This window comes from Hevea brasiliensis, unplaced genomic scaffold (assembly GCF_030052815.1).
Source record: "Hevea brasiliensis isolate MT/VB/25A 57/8 unplaced genomic scaffold, ASM3005281v1 Scaf421, whole genome shotgun sequence".
NCBI lineage: Eukaryota > Viridiplantae > Streptophyta > Magnoliopsida > Malpighiales > Euphorbiaceae > Hevea > Hevea brasiliensis.
Genome location: NW_026614942.1, coordinates 63396 through 77141, shown reverse-complemented (window position 1 = coordinate 77141; position 13746 = coordinate 63396). Strand labels below are relative to the sequence as shown.

The window sequence follows — 13746 nt, the reverse complement described above, 5'->3', positions numbered from 1 at the left end:
TAATAATAGAATTAAAATATTATTTTATATTCATACATTAAAATTAAAAAAAATATAAATCAAAAATATTTTACATATTAAAATTATTATATATTAGCCACATGCAAAAGTATGGGTAATTTCTTAGTTTGTATATAAATTAAAAAATTCTGAATCAGTATTAAAGTGCTAAGTAATCGAATCGAAATTATCGTATGCTATCAAGCAGACCAACCTAAGATCAATTCAAAATCAAAAGGAGACCAATTCAATTAAGAATTGATCAAAACTAAATTTATCAAAATTAAAATTGAATGATTCAGTTCTAAATCAAAATTGAACTTTAAGAAAAAAAAAAAGTTAACAATTATATTTGATTAATATAATTAAAATCGAATTGGAAGTATAAAAGGAATCTATAGTACACCCAGTCCTTCTCAACCTTAAATTTGAATCGACGATTCCCATATTAGCCAGTTCTACGTTTGCCATCTAGTTTGATTTAGCCCAATTTGTATTTAGTTGCTTCACGTTACAATTTCTGTTCAGCAAACCGCAATTCATGCGCTCATCTCGCTTGCAGTTTCTATTACAACTTCCATGTAACCCCATGATGGATGGTCGGTCTCCTTGGAGCACGCAGAATCGCATCATGAAAAGAGCGGAGAAATTTTAGTGCCTGAGGTCAATACACAGCCAAGGCAAGGCATGCAACTTCGCTTTGTTGTCAAGGCAACCTTAACTGCAAGTCACGTTATATGTCATCATTCAACATTTCTTGCATAAGAAGACACATGCGTTAGGCTGATTCACGCCCTCCATTTTCCATTTTCCATTTTCATAGCTGACCTAATCTCTGAGTTAAAGAAAGAGAAGCCCAAATTTGAGACCTTGTTCAAATTGATTACAACGCCTGTAATCAATCTATAAATTAAGCAAATTCATTACCACTCGCCATATTGATTCTGTAAACAAGTGTAATGCAGCACACAACATTATTACAAATAAAGTTAGTATACAGCATTATTTATTTTGAATATTCAAGAAGATGTAGGCATCCATTCGTCTCCTTGAATGAAATTCTGTGCTGAATATGTGTTTACATGCTCTGCCGGAATCTGACTGCTCCAGGTGACTCTCTGAGACAAATTAGATCCTGGACCAGAATTTTTGTATTCTCCATAGTATAGTGTATTCAGTGCGAAATCGCCACTCCAAGGCATCCACCCGTCTGCTGTTATGAGAGATTCAAAATTGCAATTTATGTAAACGACTCTTGAGTATTCCTTCCAAGGCCTTCCCAAGTAATTCCTGTGAACCTTTGGGTTGCCATTGTATAATGCCATGTACTCTGCAGTGCCATTGATCGAACAATTTTGAAACACAAAACCTGTTGATTGGGCAGGGTCTGTCCTGCCGTGTGCAGTGACAGCATTTTGTTCACCTTTTTCTCGATTTTCTTGCCTGGGAACAACTAAGATTTGACAATCTTGGAAAACTGCTGCTGAGTTTCCAAAAATGAAATCGACATTGCCCTGAATCCGACATGATTTATAGAATTGGCGAAGAGAATGAGCATACAAAGTGTCTTGATTGCCTAGGAATTCACAGTTCTCAATATATGATAGATCACTGTCTGATCTAAAAGCCACTGCTTGGTGGGTAGGAGGACCTGCTGCATTCTGGAATGTGACACCACTAGCCATGAATCCATCACCAAGAACCCCTTCAGCAAAATTACAGAACATATCAAACTACAATGTATAGACCATGAATTTTAAAGAAAAGCTTTGTGATACATTTCACTTGATTTCTTTTCTAATTTGGAGAATGTGCATCATTTTAGAGTTTTCAAATATATACAGATGCATCAGCAAAATTCTTTTCCTTCAGAGACCTCCATGAAATCAACACACAAAACATTGTACTAATGGGTTGAAAATGTTCATGCCTACAAGTTGTAGTAATGATTTTTCTTCCAAATCATCGGCCAGAGGCAAAAGCATAAACTTTGAACCGGCCAGACAACAAAAACACAATTGATGATTTGCTTCATTTATAACAGAGAATTTTTAAAGGAAAAATCAGCAATTAAAAATACTGAAAGCAACAAGCACTTTAATTCAGACTTCACATTCATTTACTTAACCATGCGGATACTTCAGGATGTGGATGCAGAATTGCAGACCATGTGATAGCATATATATAATAAAATTAATTATAGGTCACAGTATAGTGTATACGCCTACATTATTTATAATGATTCATGAATTACCAGCAGATTCTGTGGAGCTTGCCTTAAAATAAATCAAAAGAGGAGTTAATTTATGGAATAAAAGAAAATTAGCAGATTCTGCGGAGCTTGCCTTAAAATAAATCAAAACAGGAGTTAATTTATAGAAAAAAAAAAAAAAGGGAGCAAATAAGCAGATTCTGGCCCAGTTTGGCACCACGGGTGCCACACCAAGCTGCTTCTTAGGAAGCATGGTTTGGTAAAGCTGGCATATCCAGCATATTCCCAACTATGGTCATGGAGAAGCTTGGAAATGGTTTAAACTTACCAACAGTAGCAGACTCATATGTGTTGACACCAGGCTGACCAACAGTCAACGACCCTGTAATTACCGTTTTCCCCATTCCATCGCCTAAGAAGACCACATTTTTCTTCTCAATCGGGACCCTAACGATCTCCTCATAAACCCCCTCCTTTATGTGTATCACAAACCTTCGCTCCGTCGCATTACTGGGAGCTGCACTAACAGCTTCCTGTACCGTTTTGTAACATCCACTACTCACATTCTTACACACCGTCGCATCCACTGTTAAGTTTGACGGAAACTCACCGCTAAACCCCATTTCACCGCGCAACTTTGGGTCCTCCCAGAACCCATCTCGCTCTGTTTTTGGCGGTCGCCAGGACCGGGTTTCGTTGCCAAATAAATCGTAAGAGACAATCATGCTTAAAGCATTGCTGCTGAGCCCAATCAAATTGTCAAGAAAAGCCTTCGTTTCATTGACTTCCTGCGAGTTGCCGCCTTGATAACTCAGTCCTCCATAACAATCGTATTGGTAAGCCACCGCCGCACTCATCCAAGCACGAACATTTTTGGTCTTACCGAATGGCAAAGTGTCATTCGACACTGAACTGCGGTACTGGGAAAAACGCAAAATCTCCAAACAACTTTTGACAACGTTAGTGACGTTTTGGTTACTGGCGGCGGAGGCTAAGAGGGACTTCAACATTGATTGTGCAATTGTGAGGTTTTGGGAGGAGACCCACAATGCAGATTGTATAATTTGAAGTGGGGTAGGATTGGGAGGGACAAGATTGGACTGAGATAGAGAGGTTTGACAAGTTTCCCGGTGTTGTGTGGCTTGGCAGGCTAATTGGATAGCAGCTATTGGTAAGTTTGAGCTTGAAGATGAATTTGGAGAGTGGGAATGTGAGATTTTGTGACGAAGGGTAAAAAAGAGGATAATAGCGACGAGAGACAAAAGCAGGAGAGAAGCAATGATGGTAAAGAGTATGCATTTGGATTTTGAGCGAGGAAATTTTGTTCTGGTGGCGTTGGTGGTGGGTGCTGTCATGGTGGTGGAGATGGGTATGGGAAGGAGAGGAGTCAAAAGTGGAGGCTTTTAGAGATGAGTGGTAATGGAAATGGAGCACACGTGATACATCACATACCAGAACATCTAGATCTGTTCCCAACTCAAATTAATAATTAAGGAATAAAAAAATTACCATCAAAATCATTGACGAAGAAGAAGAAGAATGAAATTGCAGACCAAAGGGAGCATCTTGTAATTTTTTTTACATAATACATGCATAGGATATTCTTAACTAGGTAGACAGATTATTGGGATTTGATGAATTCTTAATTTGTAATTTTGTTGTCTTACTTTACCTTAGTCTAAATGATGTCTTTAATTATTAGGCTAAATTAGATTAAATTATTTTAATTTAAAATTAAATGAATAGAAATTATATAAAATATCTATAAAATAATTACTTTACTATTTACTTGTTAATTAAAAAAAAATAATAAAGCAGTTTAAGAAAAATAATAATCACTTTTAAGGCCACAATAATATAAATAAAATTTTGAAGAATGTAGGAAACCGTTGACTCACCAACAGTGGCTGTGTTGTAAGTGGAAAGAGTAGGACCCACGGTTAACGACCCCGAAATGACCGTTTTGCCCATACCATCTCCCAAAAACACAACATTCTTCTTCTCCAACGGAATTCTAACGATCTCGTTATAAACTCCAGCCTTTATGTATACCACAAACTTTTTGTTCGCCTGATTATCAGGTGCTGCATTTACAGCCTCCTGCACCGTTTTATAACACCCGCCACTCCCATCCTTGCAAACTATAACGTCCGCCGTTAAATTCGACGGGAACCCGCCATTGAATCCCAAGTTGCCGCCCGACCCGGGAGTTTCCCAAAACCCGTCCCGCTCCGTCTTTGGTGTGGTCCACGACTCGGTTTGGTTCCCGTGAATGTCGTAGGCCATAAGCAAGCTTAAGGCATTGCTGCTAATCATGATAAGCGTATTCAAAAACGACATCGTTTCGTTAGTCTGCGACGTGTCGTTTGCGTACTTGAAAGCGCTCCAGCAATCGTACTGAAAAATCATTGCCGCGCCCATCCAAGCCCTGGCGTCCTTGTTCCTGCCACGTGGCAAAGCATCTAGCGTTGATGAGATACGGTATTGGGAATTGCCGAGTAGTTCTATGCAGTTTTTACCTGCGTTGGTGCGATTTAAACTACCGGTGGAGTTGGCTAGAATGGACTTAACCATTGATTGAGCAGTTTGGAGATTGGCAGCGGATAAAGAAATAGCCGATTGGACAATTTGAAGCGGGGTTGGGTTTTGAGGGACCTGTTTGGAATCGGCAAAAGATGATACACAGACATCTGGGAACCTCGTTGAGTTACAAGCTCGGGAGATCTCAGGTGGGGTACCGGTGGCCACTGATGATGGTTCCGATTCGCGTAGTAGGAGAAAAAGGGCGAGGACAGAGAGGGAGAAGAGAGAGGAGGCCATGCAAATGGAAAGAAAAACGGAGCTGGTGAGTGGGAATGCGAAAGTGATGCCATTGGTGGGTATTTATAGTGGTGACGGTGATGAGATATTGAAGTGGATATATTTGGAAGGCAGTTTGATGGGTTATTTTTGGGCATTTGTCGTTTCTGGCAGTGGGAGAGAAAGGATCAATCAATGGCTTCATTCGCGGGCTTACAGCTACAGGAGTCAATAAGAAGAGGAAGAAAATAGATTTCTCCATACCAGCTCCAGCATACCATTGGAGTCTCATTTCCTGGAATCTAATAGGACAAAAAAAAAAAATTAATGGCAAATTTACACTAAGGCTGTGTTTGGTTTAGGTTTTTTTTTTTTAATTGCTTATTTTTAAAAAAACTGTTTTTTTATTATATATATATTACATACAGAAATATTTAAAACAAATAATACCTATATTTTAAAAAACTTGAATTTTGATGTTTTAAAATAAAATATATATTAAAATCTTAAACTCTAAAAACTATATATTCTAATATTACATATAAAAATATTAAATTACTGAAAAATAAGGAAATATTTAAAAAAAATTATAAATTATGATTATAATATTTAATAAATGCTAACTTAGAATCTAATCATTTAACGCTGTCAAGATTATTAACTTCGTTAATTGCTTTTTAATTTTAAAATATTAAATATTTTTATATTTATAATTATTTAATATAAAAATTATAAAATATAAAATTTAGATACATGAATTATTTTATTAATAAAATAAAATTTAATAAATTAAATTATTTTAAATTAAAAAAAAATTAAATACATAGACTATTTTGTTAATGAAATTTAAGGACGAAATCATGACTTAAATTTAAATCAAAAAGTGCCTCATGAGTTTTGCTATGACTCACAGATTTAATCTTAATTTGTCCTAATTTTAATCAATTCTGTCACATAGCCTAATGGTAATCTATCTATTTATTATTATTATTATTAATATTATTATTATTATTATTATTATTATTATTATTATTATTATTATTATTATTATTATTATTATTATTATTATTATTATTTTCGTTGGTGTTACCATGTTGATAGATTTTCTCTTGGTTCAGCTATGTGTCATTTATAGTATATAAATTATCATATTTTATAATTATAATAATTATTATCTTTTATATTAAGAATATAATTATATTTCTTTATTTAACTTTTTTATTTTCCTTTTAAGTATCTTTATTATTATTATGTTTATTTAAAATTTCACAATTAAATAGTTGAAAATATTAGATATATTTAATTTATATTTATTTAATTATTAATATCATGCTTTATAATTATATACTTATAGTAATTATTATATTTTATAATAAGTATTTAATTCTATGTTTTTTTTAATTTTTTTTAATTTTTTTTAAATATCTTTATTATTATCATTCTTATCTCAAATTTCATAATTAAATGATTGAAAATATTAAATATATTTAAGAATAGGTCTATTTTCACAACTAAAATAACTAATGTCACAACTTTTTAAATGTAATTTTAATTAAATGCCTTTATTTTGAGGGTTTCATTTTTTGTTGAACACATAGAGAAATATAAGTTGAATATAAAAATAAGTTGAATATAATTCATTTATCAATTTCAAAATAGAAACAGTGTTTAGAGAAATCTTTTATGAATATAATTCATTTCATGCATATTTATAGATTTTAATATCCATGTGAATTGAATAACAAGTCTCATCTCATACAATAATATTTTCTATAGACATATAATTGTAAAATTTGAATTTTCTGATTTATTTTTAATATTTTAAAGAATTCTTTTTTATGCAATAATATTATCTTGAAGGTGTTTTCAATGAATGCAAAACATAAATATAATATTTTTTGCATTATTAATGTGTAAATTTTATTTATAAAATATATTATAGTCCTCATATATTTCTTAGAAAAACCATTTTTCTATACGTGAGATTAAAACCATTTCATTATTTGATTTCTTTTTTTTTTTTATTATTATTAAAGCCAATTGAGAATAAGTTGAGAGAAAGAAGATGAAGGTGGTTTAGTCATGTGAAGCGTAAACATACGGAGGCTCAAGTAGAGTACATTAGATTAGAGGATAGAAAGAAAAGAAGGGATAGATTTAAACTGACTTGGAAGATAGTAATACAACATAACTTATAAACATTACACATTTCTGAGGATTTAACCCAAAATCGTTTAGAATGGAGAAAGAGAATCCTTATAGCCGACCTCAAATTCTTGAGATAAATGTTTAGTTGAGTTGAGTATTATTAAAGCCAATCCCACCTTCACCCATTAATACCATATTTTTCTCTAGCCTTCCTTCATTTGAACAAAATCTTCAACTAATAATTGGTTTATAAACCAAAACATTACTCAACTAAAGAAAAAAGAAAATTAGCCTTTGTTGCATAGATATGGTTGAAGATATAGGTTAAAAGATATTGAGTTCACTTTAATTTTCATGATATGGTAGATAATTGTTGTAGATTATATCATTAAAATTTCAAATTCTCTTTGATTTAATCAATTTCTACATTGAGAATTTCTTAATTATGATCATAAAATTCCATATTCTCTTTTATTTTATTCATCTTGCATTGAAATTTTCTTAATTATGGTTATAAAATCAAACAAATCTGAAATTTTATAACCATAATTAAGAAATTACCAATGCGAGATTGATAATGTTAAAGAGAATCCGAAATTTTATGATCTTAATTAAGAAAATCTGCAAATTACATCATTCTTCCTTTTAATTACACTTTATTAGTTTTCTTTGATTTTGTTGGAAATCTTTCTTTCCTTTTTTTTTTTTTTACGGTGACTTTTTTTTTAGCTCTGGCCACTGCTTGGTTAACATGTTCTTGGATTCGGTGGTACTTCTTCCACTCGACGGCTATGAGATGCCTCTGAGGGTTGGATTTTGGATCCGGTGCATTGAGTAGATGTGGCTCATAATGAATAAAACTTATCTTTAGGGACAAAAGAAAAAAAAAACATAATATGCATATCTTTCTCTCTTTCCATTTCCTTTTATTCATTTGGCTTCGATTAAGTCTAAAGCTTCACACCTCACATCCAATAAACGAATTGAACTATGCTTTTTTTTTTTTTTTTTTTTTTATAGCTCCACACTGCAGGGTTGATGAAAGAGACAATCATAGGTTTAGGTGAGCATTTTGGGAATCAAAATCGAACTGAACGACTATATTTCGATTCGGTTCGGTTCGGTTCAAACTGATCGGTTTTGATTTTTTATTGATTTTTTAATTTAGACTTGATTTTCAAGTTATTTGGTCTAATTTTGACTTTGGTTTAAACATAATAACCATTAATCAATGAAATTAAATAATTTATATATATATATAATTACATATAATTCATAAATTCTCCATAAAAATAAATCAATTCAAAAATTAGTTTGGTTCGGTTTAGTTTGATTTGAATATATAAAATTACTATTCATTTCGGTTCGGTTTAACCGATTTTTTCTCTTTAAAACTAAACCGAACCGAAATAACTGAAATTTTTATAATATAAAACCAAACCGAACTGAACCGAACCGAATTATTTTAAAAACTGAACCGAATTACAGAATAATGCTCACCCTTAGCGCTTAGTCTTTTATATTATAAAGAGTTAGAGTTGCGTTTCTGCTAAATTTTTAGCATGGTAATAAGTACTTGATCTTATATGTAACACCCCAAGATTTTAAATTTTATTATTTTATGAGCATTTTTGGTATTTTAATTTTATTTAAATTTTAAGAAATTATTTGAGATTTTTTGGATTTTAAAAATCGGGTTCGATTTTCCGAAAATATAAACTTTGATGATTTTTAAAAATTAATTTAAAGACCACGTGGCAAAACTAAAAATATATTTGGAGTCTACGAATTTTTCTGAGTTTTCTGAAATTTTTTTAGAATTTTTGGACCTCGTTTTCGGTCCCGAGGCAGAGTAAAAATTTAAAATTTTGTATTTTGAATCGAACCGGCCGAATCGAACCAGACCGGATCGGACCAGTCGAATCGGACCGGCTCCCTCCCCTTTTTCTTCCTCCCGCGCGCGTCTCCTCCTCCTTCTCTCTTTCTCCCGTTTTCTCTCTCCTCCCTTGCCACGGCCACCACCTCCCCGCCACCCGACTCACCGTGCGATCCACCTCCTTCCCCCGGCCGACCGCCGCCCCAAACGGCCGGAAAACGCCCGCGAACTCCCCTCCCTTGCGCGCGCGACGTTTCGACTTCCCTGCCAAAATCCGGCCGATCCGGCCACCAATCGGACCGGGTCTTGTGTCTAAAATCATCTACTCGTTGAGAGCTTTCCATAGACACCAAGAACTCCGAAATCCATCAAGCGGTTTGTCCAATTTTTGCCTGGGAAGTTTTAGCCCATTTTGACTTTCGGGCTAGATTTCTCGCAAACCGTGAATCCCACGAGAAAACCAAGAGTACCAGAGTGCTCCACTCGTCAAGAGCTTCGCGGCGACATAAATTTCGAATTTTTCCGACATCGTTTTTCGGTGGGTCCCATGAAACTTCGCATTGTTTTTCCGAGCATTAAATGAGCTTAGAAAATCCTGAAAAATTTATGTACTAACTCCCGTGTTGTGGGCTTCGTGTAGGTATCCTCAATTCGCGGAAATTCGATAGTTGATCAGGTCTGCAAATTTCGGGCCAGACAGACCCGTTACCGGAAAAGTCTCCGAATTGGACCGAGGTTTTGGCTACCCCCCCATTGTCAAACATCCCGAGCGCGTTCCCGAAGTCGGAATCGGCAAAGGTAAACCCAAACCTTGCTTTTTCGTAATTTTCTAGTGCTTAAATAGGATTAAAAATCCATAAAATATTCGTGGTAGCTCAGAAAATTATGATTCTTTTTGCAATAGCCTAGTAATATTGCTAAGGACCGCGGGGCAAAGTTTTAGAATTTTTAGAGCTTATTTGGGTAGTTTTTGCAAAAATGATCAATTATAAGGACTAAATTGAAATTTTGCATATTGTGATGGATGAATGATTTGATGGGCCCAGGAGGGGCTGTGTGATGTGATTGAGTTGTGGATATATGGATTGTGAATATAGAAGTGTGTTTTGAGCCATTTTGCAGGTTGGGTAGGTCCTAGGTATAGGGGAGACTCTGCCGGATTTTCGGCACGACTTAGGACGTATTTGGTCTTTTCTTGATTGTATTGAGTCATTTGTATTAAATAATTGTAATGTAATTGTCAAGTGAGCCGGGACAGCCTTCTTCCTCCGCCCAGCCGCCACAGTGACCGTTGTCAAGTCTGTGAGTAAAATATTAATTTTAATTGTAATTTCACTATTATTATATGTTCAAGCATGCCCATGCATCACTTATATGCATATATCTATGTAGATAAACTTTAGGCACGATTTATGTTGCATTCATAACTGTGAAAGTGTCATGTATGTTGCTGTGGTAATTTGGAGCAGTGTGCGTGCGTTGGCGTGCGTGTGATGTGGTGTGGACTATGGATAGGACGGGTAGTCACGGCTTGAGATCTTCGCTGGGACCCGATCCTTCGGGGGGTAGTCACGGCTTGAGTTCTTCGCTGGGACCCCCGATTTGGTTTATTAAGCGAAAGTCCGGCTTGAGTTCTTCGCTGGCACCAGGTTGGATTTAAAAGAGCTGTATAGGGGATCAGCTCCCATATATATTATGATTGATATCACTGGGTGTGTGAGTGCTCCAAATTACCTTTATGATGTTATGATGTGAAAATGTTGTTGATGTTGCATTTCACTCTACAGGGTGCATTAGTTTTAGATAGTTATAGAGATTATGGTTAAAATTGATATTTTACTCTCTGAGTCGAACGCTCACTCCTGTTCAATATTTTTTCAGGCCACATGAGGATATTTTTGAGATTAACCTGCTTTCTTCCTCGCAGGTCGATTATTAACGTTTGTATAAACTTGTTAAATCTTAGAATTTCCGCATGCGTTAGAAATGTTTATTTGATATGGGTTTGTAAACTAAATTATTATTTTGGACCTGTAAACTTAATATGCTATGCATGTTTGATGGATTGGATGAGGAAGCTGAGCTCCCATTTATTTTTATGCTGATGAGTATGTGGAGGGTGAGCTGAGCTCCCCAATTGAGTATTTATTGTGTTTACAGGTCAGGTGAGTCAAAAACTCCTCGTTGGTAGGTCCATTTTATGGCCGGACTCTGTCCGGTTGATTTCTTGAAATTGGGCCCAAATGGGCCTTAGAGTTGGGTTAAGTGAATAGTTAGGCTTACTACGGGCCTCGGGGGCTTTAGGCTGGCCCAGGTCCTAGTGCCGGTCCGGCCCATAGGTTGGGTCGTGATAAATGTGGTATCAGAGCTTAGGCTCCAGATTCTTAGGGAATGTTCATCTAAAGTGTTGGAAAGAGTCTACTAGGAGTCACATGCGGAAAAATAGGGTCCACATTCGTCTTGCATTGTCATCTTTGCTTCTAGTTTCTGCTTCATATAATTATGTATAAATATGAGTCTATAGAGCTGTGTAAAATGCTGTTTTGAATTTTGTGGGCTAATGCTGCTGAATTTCAGGAAAATGCATAGAAGCGTGGAGAGCCGCCATTGCACGAGAACTGGATGTGCTCGACGAGGTGTCAAGACAAGATGAGGCGCCGCCAGGAGGCGGGGTAGGAGGCCTAGAGCTGCTCAAATAGAAGAGCGTTGCCACCAAGATCTGAGATCAATCTTTTATGGCACAGGGTCCCATGGACCCCATGGCAGCTACTCTAGCTGGTTTACAGAGGACCATCGATATGATGGCACAGTATATGGTCCACCGCACCAAGAGGGGAACCTTATAAACAGATCATCAATTTCAAGAAGTTGGTGCCTGGTACTTATGATGTGTCAGACGATGCATATCGATTTTTGAATTCTCGCAGACGAGCAGAAGTGCGATTGGACTGATAGAAGACTAATAGAGTGTATACAGCATGTCATGGGGCCTATGCCTAGACAATGGATGAATGACTACGTGTTACCTCAGATGGAGGGTTTGTCGTGGACTCAGTTTGTGGAACTGTTCATCAATCGATTTGTGCCAGAAAGCTTCAGAGATCAGAAGCAGTGGGCCTTTGAGGCCTTCAGACAGAATGGCAGGTTTGTAGATGAATATGCTATAGAATTTTTGGAATTGAGCAGATATGCCCCTACAGCAGTAGCTACAGAAACTATGAAGGTGAAAAGATTCCTAAAGGGGCTTGACAGGAGGTATGCGAACCTGGCCATGATGTCTGATCAGTCTTTTGATGTGGTGGTTGATCGAGCCAGACAGATTGAGATTAGCTATGCTGTAGATGACAGCGAAAGAGCAAAGAAAAACAGAGCAGAAGGTTCTACCGGTGTTCCCCAAATGGGTACTCCAGACAGTGGTGGCCAGAGTAATTACAGAGGAAAAAGTAGGAACAAGAAGAGTGGTTTTAGACAGAAACCTCGAGGGTTCAGACCTGATCTGGATCCAGCGGTGGTCACGATTCAGTGCAGTAGTTCTGGTGCAGTTCAGATCCTCTTTGGCACCTTGTGGACAGTGTTGTAGTGGACATTCTGGACCTGGTATGATGGGTCCTGGAGTATGCTTCAGGTGTGGCGAACAAGGTCCCTGTGATAGGGAATGGCCCGTGTTCAGTGAGCCACAGATGGGGTCACAAGGTTCTGTTGCAAATGTTCCTCGCCAGTTGTATCCGGGTGCTTCCAGCATGGCAGGCAGTCAGTTTAGTGGCCAACAGGGCTGAGGACAAGGGGGACGTGGATTTGGAGGCAGATCAGGAGGTAGAAGTCAGTATCAGGGTTCTGCCACTCAGGGTAGGGGTCAAGCTCGGGTTTTCACCCTGACCCACCAGGATGCTCAAGCTTCAAATGCAGTTGTGGCAGGTATTATTATGTAATGTTACTATGAGGCTCGTGTTTTAATAGATCCGGGTGCTACGCACTCATTTGTCTCCCCTGTGTTTGCCATGAGGTTGGGTAGAAACCCTACAACCTTAGAATGTCCTTTGTCGGTAGCTACCCCACTTAGTGACAACATAGATGTAGATATGGTTTTTCCGGGTAGCCCAGTAGTGGTGGATGGAAAGATCCTCCCAGCAGACTTGGTTCCTCTACCAGTGATTGATTTTGATGTAATTTTGGGAATGGACTGGTTGGCAACTCATTATGCCACTTTAGACTGCAGGAACAAAAATGTGCATTTCCATATACCTGGTGTGGAAGAGTTTAGCTTTGATGGTGATAAGAGCGTGGCTCCATATAATTTGGTGTCAGCGATTAGCGCTAGAAAAATGTTGAGGCGTGGATGCCAAGGGTATTTGGCATTGGTGAGAGATACATCTGTAGAAGGTGTCAACATGGAAAATGTTCCTGTTGTCAGAGAATTCATGGATGTCTTCCCTGAAGAGCTTCCAGGGTTGCCACCAGAAAGGGAAATAGAGTTCTGCATTGATGTTGTTCAGGGTACAAATCCCATATCCATGCCACCTTACAAGATGGCACCAGCAGAATTGAAAGAGCTGAAGGAGCAACTACAGGAGCTTTTGGACAAGGGTTTCATACGCCCGAGCACTTCACCCTGGGGCGCTCCTGTGCTATTTGTAAGAAAGAAAGATGGGTCATTGAGGTTGTGTATTGACTATAGACAGCTGAACAAGGTGACTGTGAAGAACAAGTATCC

At 36.9% G+C, this 13746-nt stretch overlaps 1 protein-coding gene across 3 annotated transcripts; it reads right to left on the bottom strand.

The window, feature by feature from the left end:
• Positions 1–861: 861 nt before the first annotated feature.
• Positions 862–5048, bottom strand: LOC131177357 (probable pectinesterase/pectinesterase inhibitor 51). Of its 3 annotated transcripts, XM_058142327.1 has the most exons (3): positions 4272–5048; positions 2541–2704; positions 862–1705 (listed from the first exon to the last, which is right to left on the bottom strand). In XM_058142327.1, the coding sequence occupies exons 1-3, from the start codon at positions 5030–5032 to the stop codon at positions 1020–1022; spliced, it is 1611 nt and encodes a 536-aa protein (XP_057998310.1). In that variant the 5' UTR covers positions 5033–5048; the 3' UTR covers positions 862–1019. The 3 variants fall into 3 exon arrangements, with proteins under 3 accessions (XP_057998310.1, XP_057998309.1, XP_057998308.1); XM_058142326.1 differs by lacking the exon at positions 2541–2704 and having other exon boundaries at positions 4111–5048; XM_058142325.1 differs by lacking the exon at positions 4272–5048 and having other exon boundaries at positions 2541–3939.
• Between the last annotated feature and the right edge of the window lie 8698 nt (positions 5049–13746).